Here is a 26,659-nt window from a genome sequence, read left to right as displayed (position 1 = left end):
GAAATTTCTCTTATGGAAATGGATATTTCTATATGATTTCTAATTAGAAATTGAATTATTAAACTGGTACTGAAATTTCCCTCTCACAAATAAATGACTGTGAATATGCTCTTCACTTATCATTTGCAATAATAGTAGTAAATCAATTTTAACTACAATTTGAAAAAATAATTTCGAAATAAATGGATCGGAATAAAGGAAGTACAGATGGCTGCTTGAAACTGGAAAAAATGTAAATTTCTGTACTCACCATTTTTTTCTTTTCAGTCTTATGTTGCAAATGTAGCGTCAAATATACAGTTTTCAATCCAAAATTTTTCTTTCGCGTCCGTGCAAATTATTTTATGGAACCTTATCCTTTTCCCTTTTTTTTACCAAATTAATTTCCTCAACATGAAAATGAAAATTAACACAAATTAATAATAGGGAAAACAATATTGTTGTAAATTTCATGCACGTAACATTACAATTGAAATGAATGAGACTTAGTCCAAATTCATTTTCTGATGCTATTAAGTGGTTAAAATTGGATAAAATGTCCAAAATTTATAATAACTGCACTTGTATCAAATCCAAACTGCACTTGTATCAAATCCGAAAATTGAACAACGTCCTGTCACGGTCGCCAATTGTAGTGTTACCTTTTATTATCTTCTCCTCATTAGCTATTGAAACAACATCGCTTTGTAATGTAATTTTAATTTTCACCAAAAGCACATTCAACACAGCGGGAAAAATACACGTCTTTCGTATCAAGACAAGAGAGAGAGTCCTCTCTTCGTTCTTAAAAACAAAAAAACTACGCAAAAGTAAAAAAAAAAGAACAAAATTATTTATAAAATCGGTCGCTGGCGCAGCGCTCTTCTGCGTGCGCGATCGTAAATTATAACTTTGCGGAAGTCAAAGTACCATTACACCATTCGTTTGCTGCCAGTCACGGATGACATTAATTTTATGATTTATTTATTTATGTGTTCTGGCTGTTAGCTCAAGCTAGGGCATCTTAAATCTGGTGGTGTTCATTCGGTAATTCTTCTCGATGCTTTTCAGAGGAATTGTTACCCAGTCGTCAACAGCTACAGATTATGGACAGTGGCGGAGTTTTGCCTATAAATTAACTGCGGCTGTGCTTTAGAAATAGAATTTTCTACCTCGTTAACAGCCGAAGTAGCGAATTCTGAACGTAAAGCTGAAGCTCTCCTCTAGACAGGCCACCTGCAGCGGAGCTGTACGGTTAATTGGCTTCTCGTCGTTAGTGAAGTGAGTGACTTGCTTTTCATGTCTGCGCCTTTGTGTCGGCGTGCCTCGCTGCTCTGAGCTTATAACTCTGTTTTATAAGCCAATTTCATCTATTTACGCATCCTACAGCATTTAACATGTATTTTTTTTTTTTTTTTTTTTTTTTTTTTTTTTTTTTTTTTTTTGCGCAGTTTGCCGACGTCCACCCGAAGGAGACTGAGGAGGTATGGGCAACGCTTTGTTCCTGTTGGCCCAACAACCTCAAAGTCATCATTCGGTATCTGATCATCGTATCCGGAATGGCGCCCAACGAGTTGCTGCCCTATGTAAGTATCCGTGGCACTTTTGGTTATGTTCTTCTCGTATAGAGACAGTTAGACATATCCATGTAATTTGCAGTTCTTAGGCTACAATCATACTTCATACAAATTACACCGTAAACAGAACTTCAATTCGTTTTTTCCTTCATGTGTAACGTTAGCTAGCCGTGCCTCTGTGCCCGTTATGTTCGCCATTGTGCACACCGGAGCCAGTCTCCAGTAGTATGGGAAGAAGACTTCCTATGGCCTGGGAATAAAGGGCTGGTCTTTCCTTACTACTCCAAAACCGGTAGTGGTCTGTGCGTAATAGGCTGATTTCAGCGGCGAGTAATTTGCTGTGGCCGCCGATGTTTTCCAGTGCCCACCGAGAAGAAACTTACGATAGTCCTGTCAGGGAGCACCACATTACAAAAGCGCAGTTACCGGGAGCAGGAAATGGTCAATGGAAATACTTATTTCCGTTGTGAGGTTGATCGGCTGAAAGGGTTAATAGGAAATACTTTCGTCGAGTCGGCCGGCAGCCCTCGAGAGTTTGACATGGTAAATCGTGGCTCTGTGTGGCGAAGTTGCCTTTTTAAAGAGTTGCGAGCTAGCGGTCCTTCGTGATCAACAAATTCGGAAGGACTATAGTGTGAAATGCGTTTCCACTGGCCGGCGTGGAATTCTGTTTAATTCATCTTCGGTTTTCTAAGCGATGGTTGCCTTTTAGTGAACGTGCAAGTGCTAGATAGGAAGAGGCATTTTATTTGTATCAGAGCGTCGAGCCATTAGCTACCTGAAAATAGTGTTCACCGAGCGACACGCCCTTGCCGAGGTTTCACTGAAGCAAATAATTTGTTTCCATGTAAATCTGAGTTTCCCCTTTGCATGTCTGCTTGACCTTTTGACGTTGAATGTATTCCTGTTTTGTTGCTGTAGAGATTATTGGCGGAAGTTGCTGGGAGGCAGTTGGAGGAGATCTACGAAGTGTTTGTGATATACATATTCCAGTCGAGCATTCAGATCTAGTAATCTCCCTTGAAAATAGTTAAACAGCTTCCGGATTTTAAAGTATAGACTTTGGAGGAGTGGCGAGTTTTAACCCCATCTCGAGGGTCAAATCGAGCCTGGCATCCCTAATTTAAACTGCTCTCATAGGTCTGGTAGCGCTGTAAATTAATCCTTGTCCGCCAATAAACGTTTCCGATTAACTCGGTGGATCGTTACTTGGTGTAATTTGTGCGGCGCGTCGCACATCGCTTGGCTGCGGGGATTCTGGCTGCGGCCGCGCGTGAGAATTCGCCCTGTGCCACGGAATCTTCCAGAGTTACGTCCCTCTCACAATACCCCACCGTCGACCTCCCCATAATGTGCGTGTCCCGCACTTAGCAGAATTCTGCTTCGTCTCCCACAAGCTGGCGTGCAGCAGGACACGTCACTGCTTGATCCTAGTCCACTTTATGCAATAGCTACTTACTCGTAGCGCCACAGAACTCGATTTTTCACTCAAACATACATGCACTAGATTGATATTAACGCGTTTTATACTTCCGTCGCTGTTCTAAGCATGTGCATTTATTCTGAGAGACGGCGCAACGGTGCCTTTGTGCATTCAAGTCATTAGCTACTTGTGGCAAACTGATTTATTAGGTGGCTACTTATTTTAATATACCTTGACTGAAGTGTCTACGAAATTATTTTCTTCTTGGTTGGCTCATCCTCCTGTATCACCTGCCTCCATTCTTCTCTGTCCATCGCCTTCATTCTCCAATTTTTTATTCCCATCGCCTTTAGATCTTCCATATCGTCCAGCCACCTTTTCCTGGGTCTACCTCTTCTCCTTCTCACTTCTGGTTTTCCCATGAAAACTTTCTTGACACTCCGAGTTTCTGGCATTCTCTGTACATGTCCTGCCCATCCTATTCTTCCTGCTTAATTAAACGAAATTATTTATGGAGATGATAAGCAACGTTAGGTATTTTATTACTTATTAAACTTTATTTGACTAGGCGCCAGAGGCACATGTTATGAAGGACAACAAAACTACAAAACACGCTGCTGGAAAAATTAGCACACCTGGAAAGACGACGTCGATTTTGATCCTATGACGGCATATGCCACTTGGGGAATAGTAGATGTACCGATAACGGTACCAACATCCTCCGCCAACAGATAACGTAGCGACATAGCTACTGAGCGCTGTCTCTGTCTACCCTTTAATAGGAAATGCTCGCAACCAGAAGGCTCAGTGTTGTGCAAGCGTGTGAAGCACTCGTGCTTCCTACAGCCAACTGAACGAGTTTGAATGGGTTCAGATTGTGGCATTTGGAGTGAGGGGATGGTCCTTTCGGAAAAGCTGGACGTGCTGCATCAGTTGTGCAAGATATTGGTATCAGTGGTCACGTGAACATTCTCACACCCCTAGACGAGGTTGTTGGTGTACACGCAGCACAGACGCCCGCCAGTATCGTCGTATTGTATGGGCAGCAGTGGTAGATCCTACAGCTACCACCACAGAAGATAAGAGAGCTTGTGAGCCCAGACGTGTCAACACCATCTGCTGTGAACCGATTATTAACAGGTGTACCGGTATGAAATGAGCGTTAAGATACAAATGTGTCGATAGGGAACATTGGTTGTGAACGAGCCTTAATTTTTTGTTTTGTGTGGTTGGTATGACATCTGTCAAAGATATTTATTTTACATCAAGTCATGGAACAAACAACATCATATGTTTTCATCGTGTTAACAATGTCGAATTATGTACCAGAAACTGATAGTTTGCGGAAAGCATTAATTTTTTGTTTTCATTTGAAAAAAAGTGCTGCAGAGTCGCATCGAATGCTTGTCGAGGCATATGGTGATCATGCTCTATCAGAAGCAACATGCAAAAGATGGTTTCAACACTTCGGAAATAATGATATTGATATAAGAAATCAAGAACGTGGAAGACCACCAAAAAAAATTCGAAGACGCCGAATTGCAAGCAATATTGAATGAACATGATACTCTGAATCAGAAGCAAATGACAGCAATGCTAAATGTTGCACAACAAACACTTTTTGACCGTTTGAAAGCTATGGGGAAGTACCAAAAGTCTGGAAAATGGGTGCCACATGAATTGAATGAAAGACAGATGGAAAACCGAAAAATCATTTGTCAAATTTTGCTTCAAAGACATGAAAGAAAATCAATTTTGCATCGAATTGTTACTGGCGATGAAAAATGGATTTATTTTAAGAATCCTAAATGGGAAAAATCATAGGTTAATCCGGGACAACCATCAACATCGACTGCAAAACCAGATCGATTCGGCAAGAAGACAATGCTCTGTGTTTGGTGGGATCAGAAAGGTGTGGTGTATCATGAGCTTCTAAAACCCGGTGACACTGTGAATACTTATCGCTACAGACAACAAATGATCAGTTTGAACTAGGCATTGATCGAAAAAAGACCAGAATGGGCCAGAAGACATGGGAAAGTAATTGTTTTACACGACAATGCACCTGCACACAAAGAAAAACCGGTTCAGGATACAACCAAAACACTTGGCTGGGAGCTGTTACCCCACCCGCCGTATTCACCAGACTTGGCCCATTCCGACTACCATTTGTTTTCATCAATGGGACACGCATTGGCTGAGGAACACTTCGATTCCTACGAAGAAAGTCGAAAATTGGGTGTCTGATTGGTTTGCTTCAAAAGACGAACATTTCTATTGGCGTGGTGTCCACAAATTGCCAGAAAGGTGGTCAAAATGTATAAAAGGCAATGGTCAGTACTTTGAATAAAATGTTTTTACTTTTCTATTCAAAATTAGTGTTTCATTTTCACAAATAAAACGCTCATTTCATACCGGTACACCTGGTAACAGCTGGACTAGAGGCACGCACACCTCTAGTCTGTCTTCCATTCACGCCGCAGCACAGACGTCCACGGCTGGACTGGAGCCGTCAGAGGATCATTTGGAAGATGGAACTGCGCGCCGTAGTCTTCAGCGAAGAATGTAGATTCTGCCTGCACACAAGTGATGGTCGTTTGTGCGTAGACCTGTTGAGCGCTGTCTCACAGAGTGCATTCGTCCAAGACACATTGGCGCCACCTCGTGCCTTATGATCTGGGGTGCGATAAGCTACCAACTCTCGTCTACCTATGTTGTTTCTGGAGGGGACACTGACCAGCGCTTGGTGTGTGCAGAATGTTGCTAGACCCGTTCTTTTGCCGTTTTTGAAACGAGAAGTAGCCATGTTGTTCCATGTCTCGCCCACACACTGCCCGTGAAACTCAACGTGTTCTGCAGGACGTGCAGCAACTTCCCTGGCCAGCACGATCTCCGGACTTGTCCCCAGTCGAGCACGTGTGGGATATGATGGGACGATAAGTGACTCGTGCGACTCGTCAGGCAACAACTTTTACAGAACTACTGAAACAATTCGAGCAAGCGTGGAATAACGTATACCAAGGTAGTATTCGCCATCTGTCCGATCGATTCGATGCCAGAGTCAGCGGGTGCATTGTCGCCCCTGGAGGCTACGCCACGTACTTATGTGGGAGTTTCAGCATGTGTCGATACCTGATACCTCAGAACCGATTGGGGTAGTGACCTGTAAATGTAATGATTTCATGTGCTCTTTATCCCCTGCTGCAACATTAGATCTTGAGTGAATTGGAAACCTCTGAAAGGATGTAGTAATTTTTTCCGGCAGTGTATTTATCAACTTTGTCACACTTTCTCACGCTAAACTGTAAAATACACGGAACCACCACCCGAATGGGATTATTAGAGAAGGAAAATAAAACTCATATGTCGACCGAAGTGGCCGAGCGGTTCTTGGCGCTACAGTCTGGAACCGCGCGACCGCTACGGTTGCAGGTTCGAATCCTGTCTCGGGCATGGATGTGTGTGATGTCCTTAGGTTAGTTAGGTTTAAGTAGCTCTAAGTTCTAGGGAACTGATGACCTCAGAAGTTAAGTCCCATAGTGCTCAGAGCCATTTGAACCATTTTGAACAACTCAAATATTCTTTTCTTGCACAGACTATTCATCTCAAGGCTGTTGAGAGCAGTAGATCCCTCCCTTACACAAGCGCGCGCCCGTCTTTAAATTGCTAATTCTGTAATCTATCACGTTTGACATATTTTAGACGTTTTGTATACCTATATTTGAAGATGATCTGCTCATAAAATAAGATAGAATAAATACTTTGATCCAGACGGATTTGTCTTCCAATTTGTCAACAGCAATCACGGTTTTCTCAAGACCTAATGTCTCTGATTATGATTATGTATCTTAGAGGGCTACACGATCCACGTATAATCCTCAGAAATTGTTACAGTACGTTTCTTCATTTGTCCATCAAGTCGAAAACGGTCGTCCTAAAATAAATAACATAGTGAGCTAGATGGCGTTTTCTTTCCCTCCTGTTCCTGGTAATGTCACCTCCGTGCTCATTATTCGCACTTATAAAACATTGTCGAAAGACATATTTTAAGTGGATTGCGTGTGTGAAATTTCGGTCTGGTGACACGTTTCTCAGATTGTGCGCTGGTACGTGGCGATGTTGTCTCAATATTACACGAATTCTGCGAGGCTGCTCTTGCCAAGAATGCCACATGAAACAACAATCTTCGGAGAGTTGTGGGACTTACGCGTTAACAACCCTCCAGACGGGCAAGGGACGCTTCTCTGGCCTCGGATATGCATGCGACGGAGGTTTTATTGCTGTTTATGCTCTGGGGTGCAAGGGCATTATCTCGTGCTTCGCCGCCCGTGTGGTACCCGACTTTTGGACCAGTCGTTGCTTTCGAAATATCGTTGAATCTATATGCCTTAACAAAAGTGTTAAATAGTGAGACTGCCGTAAACTTGCATCTCTTTTACATTTTCACATTCTAGGTTAGCTGGGATGACGTATTTCCTGCCTGTCTAGGTGATACCGTTGTAGACGGAACAACAGGCCCATTTCCCCTACAAGAACAGCATATACTACAAATTAACAAAGCATCGTGCTCTTCTGGCTATATGAGCTAATTGGTAGATGAAAAAACCTTTAAACAAAAATTTTATCGTTATTAGTGAGTATGCTGTCGTAGTTCCAAGGAAACTGCTGTGTGGACTTGAAAGCCGATAGAAGGAGCCGTGTGCACAGAATGCGGAAGCTCCACCTTTTCGCCTGTAGTTATAGATCTAAACCAGGAGATGTAAACTTGCCATGAGCGCACAGAAGGCTATGAAGCCGTTCTAACGGCTTCCGATCTGAACGTTTTCGCTGTGGGTACCTGTTCTGGCACAAACGACGAGCCATCACAGCATTGTTGTGTTCCTTACCCCGCGTGAAGCCCACTTCTGCCATCTCCCGAGTACATCTTGAACGCCAATGTACCATTCGCCGTGAAATTAACCGTCCTGTTAACAAATGAATAAAACGTTCTCGGTTTTCCAGCCGCATCAGTTCGAAAAAACTTTCCATGGCCACCTCCGCCATCGTCGTCAGGAGTTCACCGCGAACGTTTTATTCATGTATGCTGTCCCGAAAGATTCCGAGGACACGTCCTGTTAATGTCTTGCTACGGCAACGACCTGCGGGATAAACAACGTTCCGGTGAATATAACCTGTATAGTTTGTGCAATATCAACGACTACACTTCTAATGCTACATAATTTTCTTCTGCATGCCAGTTGTAGGGCGGAGGCTGTGGAGAAGCAATTTTATTTCAAAGAAGAAAGTGGATGCTACGCAGTTTACCTCTGCATGTTCCGCAATCTCGTCCTACTAGTACGTTGTGTTTTTCATTCAAAGCGTGCCCAATGTGCTAGAGTCTTCTTCGATTCCCTCCCTATCCCTCCCACCAATCGAGCCACCTCTCGGTTCGAAGGAATTCCATTAGGCACAGAAAGTCAAAGGTCGGAAAAGGCGTGCCGCTACATACACCGCCTTTACCTTAGCAACGGAAAGCTTAATGAATTAGGACCGCACCACTCTCCACCATGAACCCAAGTAATTATTAATCATTTTAGTTGCATAAATAAGCGCACAAGTTACCGTGTCTGTAAACTTATCATTTCGTGGACTACCGAACGTTTGCAAGAGGGCAGTTAATTCGTTATTGCTACCTTTCCGAGACAACTAAGAATTTCCTCAGACCTGGCACATCAGTTTATTCTTTAGATATTCTGATTAAGCTTGCAGGGAGCAAAGGTTTAGTACAGAAACCGGAATGCACTTATAAGCGTTGAAGGACATGACACGAAAACGTTACTTGCGAAGGGAATTAGACAGGGTTGTAACCTCTTCCCGATGTTACTGAGTCTAGACATTGGAAAAGCAGTCCAAAAAAACTGGATTACTGGACCAAGTATTTGTTAAAATTTTCGGACGGATATTAATAACTTTTTCCAATTGCTTTATGTGAAGTATCAGGCCATAACCTTTATAAAAGTATTACCGCTACACCAAATACAGGCTGAATAACAAGTAAGGGAACACACAAACTTCAAGAAGCGGTTCCTGAGAGGAAAATCAACAAAAAGGTTCAAATCAACTTAATTCGTTATTTATTCCTCGAGCAAACCAGGAAAGTTTTTGTATTTTGTTAAGAACATGGTAACGGTAGAGTGGCCACACGGATTTACTGAGCCACCTACCCTGGCTGATGGATTTTTCCTTGGTGGGAGGAATAGTACGGGATGCATTCAGGCTCGCGAAGCCAGCTGAGGAGCTACTCGACAGATCAGTAGTGGTTCCAGAGTCAAGAAAGCCTACAACAGCTGGGAGACCGGCGTGCTGGCCACGTGCCCCTTCATATCGCATCCGATGGCGCCAATGGCAGGGGATGACACGACGATCGGCCGGGTCAGGTTGCCCTGTCTAGGGCCAGAACACGGAACTTTACATTTTTGATCTGATAAACAGCACCCGCCAACTCATAGAAACTTTGTATGCAATTTTCGTAGTTCGTGTGTGCATGCATCCTTTAAGACAGATGAACAACCTTGGGCGACCGTAGGACGTTCGTACACCGGTTCTGCAACACCCGGCTCTATACGATCGTGAGAATAACGCTGGAACAAGCTCCAGGCTCTTCACCTGCCAGCATGAGATAAGCCTTAAGACGGTGTTGTGTATTGTGTATGGAAATCGATATTGTCCATATAATCTGCATAGTGTGCCGGGATTATCGGCAGCGGATTTTCCTGCCCAAGAAAAGTTTTGTCACTGGCGGTTGCAACAGATCACCATCATTATGATTTCTATCGTAAGCGCTCTTCGCCGATAAAGCGACGTGTGGTAGAGGTAGCATCATAAACATACGCAGGCGTCATCTGTGGTCTATAGAAAATCCTCGGGGATTGTCGAATCAGCAACGATTTAGCATCAAGTTTTGGGCAGGGATAATTGGCGACCGCCAACATTAGTGATTGTTTTACCAACACGACTTAATGAACACATGTGTGTGGAATTTCTGCAGAAAATTCTTGTCTCTTTGACTGTAGGGTGTGGCTTTAGCAATACGAAAGATAATGTGACTGATCCATGATGGGATTCCAGCCCACTTCCGTATTTTTGTTCGTCAGTACTTTGAACAACAGCTTCCCCAGGGGACGGATAGGATAAGGAGGCCCTTGCGTCTGGCCAACTAGATCACCGGACTGAAAACTCCTTGGTTTTTTAGTTGTGGGACATCTGTAAGTATATATTGGACCAGATGCTGATATGGAGACCCTTCAACAGTGTGTCCGTATCGTCCGTACCGCTATTCGTCTACAGCTTGGAAGATTCAGAAGAGATATATTATTATCAATGATGCGACGCGTGAACGCTGGCATTGTATCCCGTGGCCTTATCGAATATGTAACACTGCAGAAATTAATAGTGGCTCTGAGCACTATGGGACTTAACATCTGTGGTCATCAGTCCCCTACAACTTAGAACTACTTAAACTTAACTAACCTAAGGACATCACACACATCCATGCCCGAGGCAGGATTCGAACCTGCGACCGTAGCAGTCTCGCGGTTCCGGACTGAAGCGCCTAGAACCGCACGGCCACCGCGGCCGGCGCGCAGAAATTAATACCACGTGGCTAATGTGCTATCTACACCTGTAACGAATCGTCTCTTGAAGTTTATCTCCATACTTATTATTCACACTATGTTGACGTATACGAAGAAAACACAAAGCAAACAGTACCCAGCCGACTAAGGGATAACATCTGCAGCTGGCGGGAATGTGACGGAGCTGTGGCGCAACTGCGAGATATACCGGACAGTGTTTCTGTGGAGTCATACGCTACGGGCAAATAGAAATTCATATAGCGGACTGGAAGGGCAAAATTGCATTTTCTTGGCCCTTTGGTCAGTGCCGCCGGCTTCGCTGTGACAGGAGAGCAGACACTGCCCACTCCCTACCACAGCGTGGAACGACTGGGGATTCATTGAAGTAGCCGCATGGGTGGGTGGGGCTTCTGATGTGCTGAATAAACACGGAGCGGCAGCAAAACGCATCACCTCGCGCTAAACGTTTACCTCGAATACGAAAGCGTACTCCGTCTACCATATAGCTTCGCATACATCATCTGTGTTGATGATTTACCCTCACAGGACACTGGTGACTTCCTTTGCGAATCTGAGAGATGTGTCAATTCTCTCAGTTTCGGCCGCGCGGGATTAGCCAAGCGGTCTAGGCGCTGCAGCCATGGACTGTGCGGCTGATCCCAACGGAGGTTCGAGTCCTCCCTCGGGCATGGGTGTGTGTATTTGTCCTTAGGATAATTTAGGTTAAGTAGTGTGTAAGCTTAGAGACTGATGACCTTAGCAGTTAAGTCCCATAAGATTTCACACACATTTGAACATTTTTTCTCTCAGTTTCGTACATTGCCTGCACGCGGAAAAGTACCAGGGCCAGATATCTGGTGATAGAATATAATTTAAAATAACAGCAGGAAAACAAACGAATGCATATGGTTGATGATGGTGATTTAGCAATTTGGACGAAGTAAAATAGTAATAGTAGTAATAATAATCAAAAATAACAGGATACCCCAGTCAGAATTAGAAAACATCAAACAAGAAGTACAACAAATACTGGAACGAAATAATGTGCAATCAGAAGAAGAAGAAGAAAATACAGTAATGGACTCAAACATCCCGGAGCAAACAAACAAAGAACAACACACATCAATTAAACAATCAGAGGAAAACGAAATCTTAAGACAGCCACCAGAACAAGCACAAATAGAACACGAAGTGACACACATGTTAGATATAGAAGAAAAATTTCAGCTGACATATATAGAATACAAAGACACAAATACAGACATTAGACCATTCTTGCATAGACCAGCAAATAACCCACAAGTCGAAACAACAATAAATACTGTCAACACAATCATACACAACAAAATAAATGAAAACACAACAATGGAAGAGTTACAACTACTGGTTTATATAGGAGCACTCACTACACTAAATATACATATTAGGCATAGATCAGAACCAACCAACACACAGAAGAAACCCACAAAACCAGCATGGCAACACAGGCTACAGATCAGAATAGAAAAACTGAGAAGAGACATCGGACAGCTAACACAATTTATAAGAAATGAAATGTCAGAAAAAAACGAAAAAGGTTAGGTAAAATCTCACAACAAGAAGCGATAGAGCAATTAGATGAAAAGAAGCAGAAATTGCAAGCATTGGCCAAACGACTTAGAAGATACAACAAAAGTGAAAATAGAAGGAAACAAAACCAAACATTCAACACAAACCAAAAGAAATTTTACCAGACAATAGATAACACACACGTTAAAATAGACAATCCACCAAACATAACAGAAATGGAACACTTCTGGAGCAACATATGGTCAAACGCAGTACAACATAACAGGCATGCACGGTGTATACAAGCAGAAACAGACACATACAAGATGATACCACAAATGCCTGAAGTGATAATTTTGCAACATGAAGTCACCCGAGCAATTAATTCTACGCACAATTGGAAAGCCCCTGGAAAAAATAAAATAGCAAATTTCTGGCTAAAGAAGTTCACCTCAACACATTCACATCTAACTAAATTATTTAACAGTTACATTGCAGACCCATACACATTCCCTGATACACTTACACATGGAATAACTGATCTGAAACCTAAAGATCAAGCAGACACAGCAAACCCAGCTAAATATCGCCCCATAACATGCCTACCAACAATATACAAAATATTAACTTCAGTCATTACACAGAAATTAATGACACATACAACACACAACAAAATTATCAATGAAGAACAAAAAGGCTGTTGCAAAGGAGCACGAGGATGTAAAGAGCAACTGATAATAGATGCAGAGGTGACATATCAAGCTAAAACTAAACAAAGGTCGCTACACTACGCATACATTGATTACCAAAAAGCTTTTGATAGTGTACCCCACTCATGGTTACTACAAATATTGGAAATATACAAAGTAGATCCTAAATTGATACAGTTTCTAAACATAGTAATGAAAAATTGGAAAACCACACTTAATATCCAAACAAATTCAAATAATATCACATCACAGCCAATACAGATTAAGTGTGGAATATACCAAGGAGACTCATTAAGTCCTTTCTGGTTCTGCCTTGCTCTGAACCCACTATCCAACATGCTAAATAATACAAATTATGGATACAATATTACTGGAACACATCCACACAAAATCACACATTTGCTATACATGGATGATCTAAAACTACTGGCAGCAACAAATCAACAACTCAACCAATTACTAAAGATAACAGAAGTATTCAGCAATGATATAAATATGGATTTTGGAACAGACAAATGTAAGAAAAATAGCGTAGTCAAGGGAAAACACACGAAACAGGAAGATTACATATTGGATAACCACAGCAACTGCATAGAAGCGATGGAAAAAACAGATGCCTGTAAATATCTAGGATACAGACAAAAAATAGGAATAGATAATACAAATATTAAAGAAGAACTAAAAGAAAAATATAGACAAAGACTAACAAAAATACTGAAAACAGAATTGACAGCAAGAAACAAGACAAAAGCTATAAATACTTATGCTATACCAATATTGACCTACTCCTTTGGAGTAGTGAAATGGGGTAACAAAGACCTAGAAGCACTCAATACACTTACACGATCACAATGCCACAAATATAGAATACATCACATACATTCAGCAACAGAAAGATTCACATTAAGCAGAAAGGGAGGAGGAAGGGGATTTATCGACATAAAAAACCTACATTATGGACAGGTAGACAATTTAAGAAAATTCTTTATAGAACGAGCAGAAACTAGCAAAATACACAAAGCAATCACTCATATAAATACATCGGCTACACCACTACAATTTCATAACCACCTCTACAACCCTTCAGATCACATAACATCAACAGATACGAAGAAAGTAAATTGGAAAAAGAAAACACTACATGGCAAGCACCTGTATCATCTAACACAGCCACACATCGATCAAGACGCATCCAACACATGGCTAAGAAAAGGCAATATATACAGTGAGATGGAAGGATTCATGATTGCAATACAGGATCAAACATTAAACACCAGATATTACAGCAAGCATATTATTAAAGATCCCAATACCACAACAGATAAATGCAGACTTTGCAAACAACAAATAGAAACAGTAGATCACATCACGAGTGGATGTACAATACTAGCAAATACAGAATACCCCAGAAGACATGACAATGTAGCAAAAATAATACATCAACAGCTTGCCTTACAACATAAACTTATAAAACAACATGTTCCCACATACAAGTATGCACCACAAAATGTCCTGGAGAACGATGAATACAAATTATACTGGAACAGAACCATTATAACAGATAAAACAAAACCACATAACAAACCTGACATCATACTCACCAACAAAAAGAAGAAATTAACACAACTAATCGAAATATCCATACCCAATACAACAAATATACAAAAGAAAACAGGAGAAAAAATTGAAAAATACATCCAAATGGCTGACGAAGTCAAGGACATGTGGCATCAGGATAAAGTTCACATTATACCAATTATACTATCAACTACAGGAGTCATACCACACAATATCCACCAGTACATCAGTGCAATACAGCTACATCCAAACATATATATACAACTACAAAAATCTGTAATTATTGATACATGTTCAATGACCCGAAAGTTCCTAAATGCAATGTAACATATACCGTACAGTTAAAAGGAAGTCATGCTTGATGAAGGTCCGCATCACTTTCCATTTTTAACCAGACCTAAGGTCTGAGAAAGGAAAGAAGATAACAATAATAATAATAATAATAATAATAATAATAATAATAAAAAGATATACCTAGAGGTGTGGTGATAGGTATCACAAAGCAGAACAGGCAAAATAACTGATTTGCTTTTAAAATAATCTTCTCTGACCACGATGGCAACATTTTATGAAACTGCTGGAAACTTCCAACAAACGTTTCTTCTGGATTTGAAAGAAGCATTGTTGCCAGATGCGCACCGACTACTTGGATGCTCAGGGGCTCGAGCACCCACATACATACTCGTAATTCTGTCGGTGCGCCGCACCCACAAAATTTTTAGTTTGATAAAAATAAAATAAATATTTTCACTTGCCTGTATCAAAAAGTAATGAACTATTAAAACACTGAGATGGAAGTTAAAATTTCTGACCTCTAAAACATTGTTTCAGATGACTTTGTGAAGAAAAAAAAAAAAAGCACTCCCCCGTTCCCTGCCTTGCCTCTCTAATAACAGTTGCTCTGTACTACTATACTGTGAATGTAATCGCGTCTTTTCGGCTTGCTTTCACGTTTCCTTACAATTGACACGCCACAATACGCCCACTCCATTCGTCAACAATTGTTTTAAAATATCTGCTTGCCAATATTGAGCAATAATAAAGAATAATCCGAGCTCCAAGGAAGCGGATTGTTGCAGACTACATCAAGATTTATTTTTTTAAAACATACCAGCGATGTGGTTTAACATTTCTGTAAATATTTTTTCACGTAATCTGGATTGTTATCGTTTTGTTTGTTGAGACAAAGGCTTTGAAGGACGCAGGAGCTTATATTGTAGCCCGTAGGGCTGTTACTGCAGCGATGCGAGGCTAGTATTTAGAGGGTCTCCTGACGGAATGCGTGGAGCAAAAGCTCTTCGACGGGCAAAAATGTTCGCAGTTTTCAAACTTCGCGCGATAACTGGCCGCGTGTGGAAAGCTGAAGCACAATACTGAGTATTGTTTGTGTACATACTATCGAATCCGAAAAGTTTCGCATACATTTGTCGTCGTCATCTCATGTGGATATTACTAACACTGTCAATAATGAAAAGCAAGTTCAGCCAATAAATAAGGAACCCGAGAATGTGTCTTCTGCCAGTCCCTGTAGTACATCAGCAAGAAGTGTCAGGAAGCCGTCAGGCATGTCATACCATGAAGGATGGAAAAAGACATTTCCTTGGATTTATTACGACAAATAATTGGGCAACGTGTGCAGTAGTGTGTGTTAAAACGCCTTTGATTCCAGTATAGTGATTCCGGCGGCAATTACTGCAGACAGAGATTCATGTAATGCATTTATTTGAAATCGATTTTTCCCAGTGGCAAAAAGCAATTGAAGATTTCAGAGTTCATGAACAATGTACACTTCACCGTTCGTCCGTGACTGCTCTAACAACTACGAAACAACGCACCAATGCGTCATCCCTTCTCTCGAAACACAAATTAGAAGATATGGAATATGCACGCAAGACGATTTTAAAGGTAATAACGTCCCGCCAGTGTTTAAGTCATCGTGTTTACACCTATGAAACGTCAAATATTCATGAGTAGCTGCTTCTTAGAGCAGAAAATCCTTTGACCTGCAATCTTGGCTGCAGCGAACTTCATATAAGTTAGTTTCCCATGATAAATTGAATGAAATTGTCTCGTTATTATCCAGCTATGTAGAGCAAAACATAGGAAACATATTAAAGAGGCAGTATATTTTTCTCTTATTGTAGATGAGACTTCCGACATACAATTGAATGAACAACTATCCATATACTTCAGATACGTCGATAAAAATCTTCAATTTGAAGAAGTTTTTATGGTATGAAGCAGCTTCAGCAGTTCTAGGACATCGAAGTCATCCAGAACGTCATAAGACGTTTATCACTCGACATAAAATACTGTCGTGACCTGTGTTATGATAGCGTAAGCAATGTCTGTGGACATTTAACAGGATTACAAAGTAGAATTACCCGGTTGAAGCCAAGAGCTATAATTGTTGTTTGACGCATAATTTAAATTTTGTAGTAACAAGATGCAATGCAAAGTATTAGTTATGTGCGACACTTTCTGGTCATACTTCGTGAATTGATATCGTTTGTAAGACATTCGCCAAAGAGGCTAGAGGTGTTTCAGTCGTTACAAGAAGACAACGAAGATGTAAAAAAAAATTGACAGACTGACTTTGCGACCATGCTGTCCTACGAGGAAGTGTGCCAGGCTACAATCACTAAAATCGTTGCCGGCCGTTGTGACTAAGCGGTTCTCGGCGCTTCAGTCCGGAACCGCGCTGCTGCTACGGTCGCAGGTTCGAATGCAGCCTCGGACATGGTGATGTCCTTAGGTTAGTTAGGTGTAAGTGTCTCTATATCTAGGGGATTGATGACCTCATATGTTAAGTCCCATAGTGTTTAGAGCCATTTCAACTAAAATCGTTGGAAAGTAATTATGACGTTCTTGCCCGCCTGGTTAGCCGTGCGTATAACGAATTAATGTCGAGGTCCGGTGTGCCGGCCAGTCTGTGGATGGTTTTTAAGGCGGTTTTCCATATGCCTTGGCGAATGCGGGCTGGTTCCCCTTATTCCGCCTCAATTACACTATGTCGGAGATAGCTGCGCAAACACTTTCTCCACGTACGCGTACACAATAATTACTCTATCACACAAACATTGGAGCTACACTCGTCTTTTGTGAGACGTTCCCGGGGCCAAACCACACAAAAACCCTGGGTTCGGTGTGGGGCAGCGATGGGGTGAGTGGACTGCTGTACGCTGTCGTAGGGGCTGTGTACCACTGAGGGCTATGGCGGGGACGAAGTCTGTCCGTCGTTTCTAGGTCCCCAGTTTCATACAATACAATTACGACGTTCTCATTAAATTATTGGAAGATCTGTCAGAAGAAAGAAGTGATGTCGGTGGGAAGATTAGTGGGCATTTTTCAACCTTCGTCAATTCAGATTTCATATTTTCCTGAAAATGTTAATTTCAGTTTCGGCAGGATTGAACAACTTCATTCTTCTTTTCAGAAGAAATCATTGTCGTACCGAGAGATAGAAACATTGGTGGAAACATTGTCTGCAAATTAAGCTTCACAAAAGGTTATATTTTTTTGAGTTGTGGAATCAAACCATTAGGAAAGCGGAGGAACTTGTCATTGATGGACCAGTTTAGCCTAGAAAAAGTAAGACGCAAAAATGCTAAGACGAAGGTAGTGCTCCTCATAAGTATCATACGATGGAGGAAAAGTGCAGACAAATATTGTTTGAAATATTTAATGTAGCTGTGGATTCGCTAAATCGTAGATTTGACTCAAAGGTTCCGGAACCTATTTCACAAGTTGAAGCTTTTGCTATCGGTCAAATAGGTGCTGATCGAATCCTGCAGTTCTGTGCGACAGACTTTAATAAAGACAAGCCTACATTTGATAGGGACATGTTTCTATATGTGTTTTGATAAAGACGAGTCTACATGTGATACGGACATGTTTCTATATTTGTGCAGAACGAAGAAAGAGGAAGTGGCCAACATCTCAGACATAACATATATTTTAAGTAGAGTAAATAGTGATCCCATACGTGAAATACTCACAGAATTTGTGGAGTTTGTTCGGATGATTTTAAATGTACTTTTTACTTCTTGTACGTCTGAGTGGTCGTTTTAGCACTTAAACAATATAAAACACTTTTGCGGCCAACAATAACACAAAAAAGATTGAAAATTTGGCAATTTTGCTTGTTCATAAAGAAATGGCTAAAATGTTGATATTACTAAAATTGCAAACAAATTCATATGTGCAAATGACCTAAGAAGGAAAGTGTTTTATATTGAAAATTAATACGAGGGCTATCCACAAAGTACATTACGTTTTGGAATTAAAAATAAAGTATTGGAAATTTTTTTTATTATATACAGATGAAAGCCACACTTCAATACTACTTTTCTACATAGTTGCCATTTAAATTAAGGCACTTATCGTAGCGATGGACGAGCTTGGAAATTCCTTCGTCGTAAAATTCGGCCGCCTGCGCCTTCAAACCACGTGGTTACCTCTTCTTCAAGCTGTGCGTCGTCATCAAAACCCTGCATAGCCAACCACTTCTTCTTTGCAGGGAATAAGTGGAAGTCGCTCGGTGCCAGGTCGGGACTGTACGGCGGATGAGGAAACAACTCCCACTTAAAAGATTCGAGAACTTCACGAGTGGCATTTGCCGTGTGAGCCCGGGCGTTGTCGTGAATCAGCAAGATCTTTGAGCCCAACTTTCCCCTGCGCTTGTTTTGTATTGCTCTTCTGAGGTTGTGCAGAGTTTGGCAATACCTTTGAGAGTTTATTGTAGTGCCTCTTTCCAGGAAATCCACAAAAATCGTATTTCTACCGGGTTACTGATTAACGACGTGGTTGAAGGCGCAGGCGGCCGAATTTTACGACGAAGGAATTTCCAAGTTCGTCCATCGCTACGATAAGTGCCTTAATTTAAATGGCAACTATGTAGAAAAGTAGTATTTAAGTGTCGCTTTCATCTGTATATAATAAAAAAAATTTCCAATACTTTCTTTATTTTTAATTCCAAAACGTAATGTACTTTGTGGATAGCCCTCGTATGTCATTATTGTAATTGGTACATAAAGTGAATTATTTTGCAGTTCTGCTCACAAATAAATCTTTGCGTAGTTCTTTTTCCAATAAATTAAAACTATCTGATTTATGAAGACTTTTCCATTTTAATTTGTTTGAAAGTGTTATTTTCTTTTAATAGCGTGTTGTTAACATCGTTGCATCTTGAAATTACTGTACATGTGAGTTGTTTAAAGTACACAATACGTGATACAGATCTAACTGCCATTTTGTTAGTGAGTTAAATGTTGAAAAAAGACAATTTATTACAGAAAGAATCGATTAATGTTACGATTACATATTTTGAGAATATGCGTTGCAGTAACTTATACTTATAATCTAAACCCACTAGTGCGCCAGCCCTTGCGGGCCGCGCCGGCCGGGGGGGCCGAGCGGTTCTAGGCGCTGCAGTCTGGAACCGCGCGACCGCTACGGTCGCAGGTTCGAATCCTGCATCGGGCATGGATGTGTTCGATGTCCTTAGGTTAGTTAGGTTTAAGTAGTTCTAAGTTCTAGGGGACTGATGACCTCAGCTGTTGAGTCCCATAGCACTCAGAGCCATTTGAGCCTTGCGGGCCACGGCCTATCAGGAGGCCTTTGTGTAGGCGGACACGTGGTCAGTGATCGCTTTGGTCCAGGGATGCCCCTGGTACTCATTTCAGACTGAGTAGACCTCGAAAACGTACGGCCTGTGCAGATGTGCAGGGATGCCGTTTTTTTTATTTAGGCAATCCGTAGTCAGGTCTGAATTTCTGTAGGCCACTTTTGACCTTTACGTTACGCGACTCTTCGCGCGTATGAATTTCTCCGGCAACAGTGCGATAGTAATGGCGAGAGGTCACCTACTTGCCTAATACTCCGAATGAAATTGAAGATATCTGAAATGTGTCCTCTGAATTTCACTTCGGAGACGTGTCAGTCAAGGTCTGTTGAATCGTCGTTCTTGTTTCGCTCCTATCAGGCGAAGCGCGTGGCGCTGTACCTGGCGCGGGCGCGGCCGGAGCGGCTACTGGACGAGATGATGACGGAGCTGCAGACGGTGGAGACGCTCAACTGCCTGATCGAGCGCACCGAGACGCCGCCCTTTTACCGCCTGACCAGCATGCGCAAGGCCAGCTCGCACTCGGAGGGCGGTGGCGGTGCGGCGGGCGGCTCAGGAGGCGGCTCGGGCTCCTCTTCGTCGGACCCCGCCTCCTCGCGCTCCGACCTCGGCGTCGAGAAGGGCACCATCCACACCAAGCGCCACAGCGGCGAGGACCCCACCAAGACCGGGTGCGTACAGCCGCTCCTGCTCCCGCCGCTCTACGCCGTCGGCACTCGCTGCTGCTCAAAAGAGGAACTCGTTTGCGACACGAGTTGGCAACGGGTCGCTTGCCAGTCACTTCCTGTCTGATTTAGCGGAAACGGTTACGTAACCAGTTCCAGGTGACGTGTCGTGCCGGTCGACAGTGATTGCGGTTGCGATGGTGACTTAACTAGTTTTTAATAAGGAACTTACCTGACGCTATTCTAAAAGTGCTATGAATCGTTTTCCTTTCTCTGCGTAACCTGTTTTAAAAATTTTTTTCACACTAACCAGATTTTTGTGTGAATGGTCTAATTGTGCGGGCCATGAAGGAAACGCTTCTTATGCTACAAAATAATATGAAAAAGTCCGCGTCGATAGCGGAGTGGTCAGCGTGCCAGCGTGCCATGCAAGGGGCCCGGATTAGATTGCCGGCTGGGTCGGAGATTTTCTCCGCTCGTGGACTGGGTGTTGCGTTGTCTTCATCATCATATCATCTTCGTCAATACGCAAGTCGCCGAAGTGGCGGCAGCTAAAAAGACTTGCACACGGCGATCGGTCTACCCGGATGGGAGACCCTACCCACACATTTCATATGGAAAAAGGCTATCATTCTCACTCTACATAAATATCTGTGGGAATGGAGTATCAAGGCCTTGATTGCTTAAACACGAACTATTTCTCTTTCAGTATACGAGGGCATTCAATAAATATTGCAACACGTTTTTCTCTCGACAAGATTTGGGTGAAAAAATGCGGAATTTGTTGTGACATGTGTTGGAATATTCCCCCTTCAGCCCCTGTAGTGTCATGAGGTTCCGATAGGTGGCAGCATTACAAGTAGCTTCAAAATGGCGTTACGCAGATGCGTTCCAAGCAGAGAGCTGTCTTTTTTAGTGGAAAACAAGAGCATCTTAGCGATTCATTCATAGTTGCTTGCAGAATGCGTACGGCGACATGGTAGTGAATAAAAGCAGGATGAGTCGTTGTGCGAGGCGTCTGTTATCAGGTCGCGCAAACCTGTCCGATCTCCCGCATGCCTGCTTGCCGCGCGCAGCTGTGACCAATGCAGTGTTGGAACGTGCAGACACTCTCATTCGAGGTGATCCACGGGTCACAAACAAATACCTCGCGCTGCTCAACTGCAGGGCTCTGTCGGTAGTGCTGACACACTCGTCCACAGTTGGTGTACTGAAAGGTGTATGTCCGCTGGGTTCCTCACCGCTTAACAGAAAACCATAAAGAACAACGAGGACTTCCTGTACGGAATTGCTTCCGTGTTACGACGCAGATCGTAACAATTTTTTGTCGAACATCGTCACAGGCGATGAAACACTGGTTCGTTACTTCGAACCGGAAACAAAACGGCAGTCCATGGATTGGCGCCACAATACTCCTGAGTAAAAGTTAAAAGCCACACCCTCAGCCGGTAAAGTCAGGACGACGTTCCAGGCAAATGCTGGGATGGTTCGTTTGAAAAGGGCACTGAGGATTTACTTCCCCTCTCGTAATCCGAGCCTGTGCTCGGTCTCTAATGACCTCGCTTTTGACTGGACGTTAAACTCTAATCTTCCTTTCTCTCTCTCTCTCTTCTTTCTCTCTCTCTCTTCCTTTCTTTCCTTCCTTCCTACCAGATTAACCGGTCTGGGTCATAGTAAATAACGCATCACCTCGTAACATGCCTAAATAACGCATCACCTCGTAACATGCCATTAACGCAATAGAACATTATGACTGAAACAACAGGTTTACTGTTACCAGTCATAAATTATTTTATTTCCAGTACGCATTTCAAAAGCTTAAATTTCTGTCATCAGGTAGATTTGTGTGAATTAATACATTTATGTGTCGTCGGTAAGAATTTGGGTGACCTGTGGCACTGTACCAATGGTCACCACCTCCTTTTGTGTCGAGTTACATAACATGCATCACATACATTTTTTTAAACACAAAGATCCACCTGATAATGGGGATTTATACTTCTGAAACGAATAGTGGAAGTAAAATAAATGGTAGCTGGTAATAGCAAACTTGTTTTTTCGATCAATATCAATAACGGTCATGGTAAAGCATATGCTTCCAGTCGTCTCCTTTCGGTATGGACGCACAGATTCCCTTGAGAACAACCTGTAATATTTGTGTCTTCTCCGCTACAGTGCATTCAATAGTGGCTTCTCTTTGTACAATATCTATGAAAATGAAACAAATATGCTACCCATAGCCATGTCTCAGTAAGTGAAACACTTTTGCATAAGTTTATACTATTTGTTTGTCCCGTATTTCCCTTATTTTTCTTCATTAGTCCGTCGGATGGAGCTCGTATTTGTACCTGGATCCAAGGAAAATATGAAGCATTTAGAAACTGTTTGTGTTCAGAACATGAAAAATTTGTACTTGTGTACTATGTGTAAATTAAATCTACGCTCTCTTACCTCATTGATTAATATTCTTTCCTCTGAAGTTAAACATTGTCTAGTGTTGGGATTACGCTGCTTTGGAGCTAGAGAAATCAACGTACTGAATCACTGTAGTGCTTTTTAGTCATTTTATAAAAAAGTGTGAATTAAAAATTTCTTCGTATGCAGCTCCTGCACTGCTAAAAGTAGGCTGCGGTTTAAGTTTTTTTAATTTATTTTCATTTTTTTAATGTATGTATGGACCCAAAATCTACTTCGTTTTCCCCTTACGCCTGTAACAAGTACCACATGTTCCCCTGATCGTACCGAGCATAACAATATGATGCCCGAGTGTGAGGATAAGCAGGACTGTGTGTCCTCCTAGCTCACACACGTCAGTTGTAGGTTATGTTCCTTGAGGATGGCGCTTTTACTTCTGCCTGTGTGTGGCTCCACATTCGTGTTGGCTTGGACTGAAGCTTACTAGGACTACCTGTTGCGATGATATTTCCAAAAGGCTCCCAACACTGTACCAAATTATTGACCAGTAACCAAGATACTGTCGTGCGGAATATCCAGGTAGACGTACGATGGAATCGGTGTCCCCACAGCGTTATACTGGACGGCAGATGTCCAGGAGAAATGAAAGCAACTTGTGGTATTTCCCAAACAAGCGTAATAGAACCTCTGATGTTTTCAGTATACATAAAAGATGAGCAGCAATATAGCATTGTTTGCTGACGACGCTGTTATCTGCAGGGAAGTATCGTCGTTGAACTATCGTGGAACCTGGCAGGTTTGGTACCTATTATGTCATTACTTCCAACTACCACTACTATAGGACTGATACTCATAAAGCCCCTTTTACACGATTGAATTTCTTGTCCGAGCTGATTACTCCAGACAAGTGAGTCTGCTGCAGCTCCCCTAGCGTTTCGTTCCTGTACTGTGTCTCCAATGTATTATTTTCGTTTAGATGTCAGTGCCAAAACTGCGTGTTTTGTACGAGCTGTCTGCTGGGCAGTTTGGCACCTGAACGTTGGGAGAGGGGTTACGCGTGATTATATTTTTTACGAAAAAATCGAAATTTAGGAACAAAATGTAGGAATAAGCCATCACAATCGCGTTTATTATGGACCAAAGGAAAAAAAAAACATACTGGATGTTCCTGTTAAAGGTGGTATGGTAAATTCTCTTCACTACTGAGATCTGAAAGAACAATAAAAGTACCGTACAACCATTTCAAATCATGCTCGAAAAATTATATATTTGCAAATACACCTACTAACATCAAGAAACGTAGTAACTTGGTGTATTTTTTTAAATCAACCGGAGGTTACTTTCTGAACGGCCCGCGTATATTTCTAAATAGTTCCACACACAAAAATTATACTTTGTCATTCAACAAAAATCACAGCCTGATACTCGCAAGTTACGTGTATCCGCGAGAAACTAAACCTGCTACTATTCAGAATTCGTTTCAGATGTCTCTAATTACCTCGCCGTCGATGGTACATTAAACCGCAATCCTCCTTCATCCTTCATTCTTACAAGAGTCCAAATTCCAGAAATAGGTGAACTGTCAAACCCTTCTTACGATAGGCACAGTTATACGAACCTTACTGTAATATGCTTCATTATAAACAGTCACGTAGGTAAAATGGTATTGAAGAAACAAGAATAAGGGTTACTTTGTAGTTTAACTGAAATAGTTAATCTTTATTGTTACTCTGTGTATAAACAGACAGTCGGATAAGCATGATTTGCTTTATAGAAAAACAAAAACATAGACAATCAGACGCCTTCAGAAAGTGAGGTTCTAGAAAAACTCTTAGCGAATTTGTAATCTGAACTAGTTTCAACATCCAAACTGAAACGGATTTGACGAGCAAGATTTCGCACAGTCCACTGTGTATCAACTTAAGATGATGTGCAAAGGTTGTAAGAAGGAAAATCATCGTGGGGCGGGAGCCTTCGTTTTTATATGTACAAATCGCACATGAAACCATTCCGTAGTCTGCTAATATTTTACACAACGTTCTTGGGTAATGAAGAGAAATCTGTATATCGGAGACCCACCGGAGGAGAAACACCCCTCTGAAGATGTCCAGCGCAGCTCTGGACGAAACGTTAGGAGCTGAAGAGTTTCATAGACCACGACCTTACATCCCGGAAGGTTTACCAGAAGATAAATCTGAGGGTGGTGAGTCAGTCAGAGAAAGGACTGGTGATTCGTTTCGCGCCTCGAGCGCCACAGGTCCTTAGCATTCATGCCATCAGGAGCCCTATCCCTTGTGCGTCAGAATAGGCCGCTGAGTGATGGCCACAGGGGAGCGCTGCGCGAAATTGGCCACACGCCACCATGCCGAGGGCCTGCCGCAGCGCCTCCCTTTTTCTTCCCTACACATCAGCTCCTTGCTTGCGCTCTCCTGTGGGGAGCGGGCAGTAGGTGTACACCCCCCCCCCCCAAAAAAAAAAATCTCGTTATTTAACTCACTGACTGACTGGACAATTCGAGGTCCGGTGAGCTAGGGACGGCAGGTTCGTGCGACTTCCGGAAAAGCTGTGAAACGTTTGGGTGTTGTATTATCACGCTGACTCCTTCCCTATGATCAACTCGTGTCTGTAATGTATCTAGATAACACCTTTTGGAATGTTTGCAATTAAATACATCGGACAAAAATTGGTCATCCCGGAAGACATTACGCTAATATTGCGTAACACTGCCTGCAGCCTTGATAAAGGCCTCAATTCGGCCTGGGACAGTTTCCACAAGTTACTTCGGATGTGCCATGTTCAACTGAAGTCACTCGTTCATGATTACATCCCACAGAGCTACCAGATTACAGGGATGTCGAGTGTTACGTTTCTCGCGCAGTTCTTAATACTCCGACATTTTCTATGGGATTAAGAATAGCACACTCATCATGAAGATGTAGAAGAAAGAGTAACACTTGGTCACCATTAATACTAAAATAAACATCAAGGTTCATGTTCACGGCAACCTGAATGAATGGGCCCGAGTCACGGTACTTAAAACGGTATAGAGCTACATCTGATCTGAGCTTCACCCTAACACCCTGTAGATTAATAACCTCATAGGGTCGTCGATCCACTCGACGCCTTGCATAATTTGGAAATAACATCACTGACTCGTAACAATTCTACACCATTTACAGCGCTACAAAGCCACCAGGGTGGTCTTTAAACAGGGTGACTACTAATTTGTCCGACGACCTTAAATCTTCCCGTGTAAAGTTAGGGTTATCGTGAATCCGAAGACTGTTAAATATGTATGGGAGTTGGATGTACGTTCTAATCTTCATCTCTCCCCTCACTCTGTCCATCTCCTCTTCCTCCCGTTCTCTGACCTCGAGCCTTGTTTGTTATTATTGCAAATGAAATCTTGACTGGAAACTGAAGTCGTTTAAAATGAATGGGTAAATTGGTTGGGGTCATTGGTATACGGGTTATAAGAGAGACATCGCCAGCTACTGTATTGGTGAGGATAATAGCTTCAGTGACAGT

The 26,659-nt window shown here is 42.2% G+C and overlaps 1 protein-coding gene across 1 annotated transcript in view; it reads left to right on the top strand.

Moving 5' to 3' along the window:
- Positions 1 to 26,659, top strand: part of LOC126195200 (protein furry) — a 1,217,589-nt gene that overhangs the window by 965,656 nt on the left and 225,274 nt on the right. The window contains exons 28-29 of the mRNA XM_049933718.1: positions 1,431 to 1,565; positions 20,412 to 20,722. Coding sequence (XP_049789675.1) covers positions 1,431 to 1,565; positions 20,412 to 20,722 — 446 coding nt within the window. The remainder of the gene's footprint in view (positions 1 to 1,430; positions 1,566 to 20,411; positions 20,723 to 26,659) is intronic.

Source organism: Schistocerca nitens, chromosome 1 (assembly GCF_023898315.1).
Source record: "Schistocerca nitens isolate TAMUIC-IGC-003100 chromosome 1, iqSchNite1.1, whole genome shotgun sequence".
Taxonomy (NCBI): domain Eukaryota; kingdom Metazoa; phylum Arthropoda; class Insecta; order Orthoptera; family Acrididae; genus Schistocerca; species Schistocerca nitens.
Note: the sequence above shows the minus strand (reverse complement) of the source record. Positions and strands in the feature narration are given on the sequence as shown.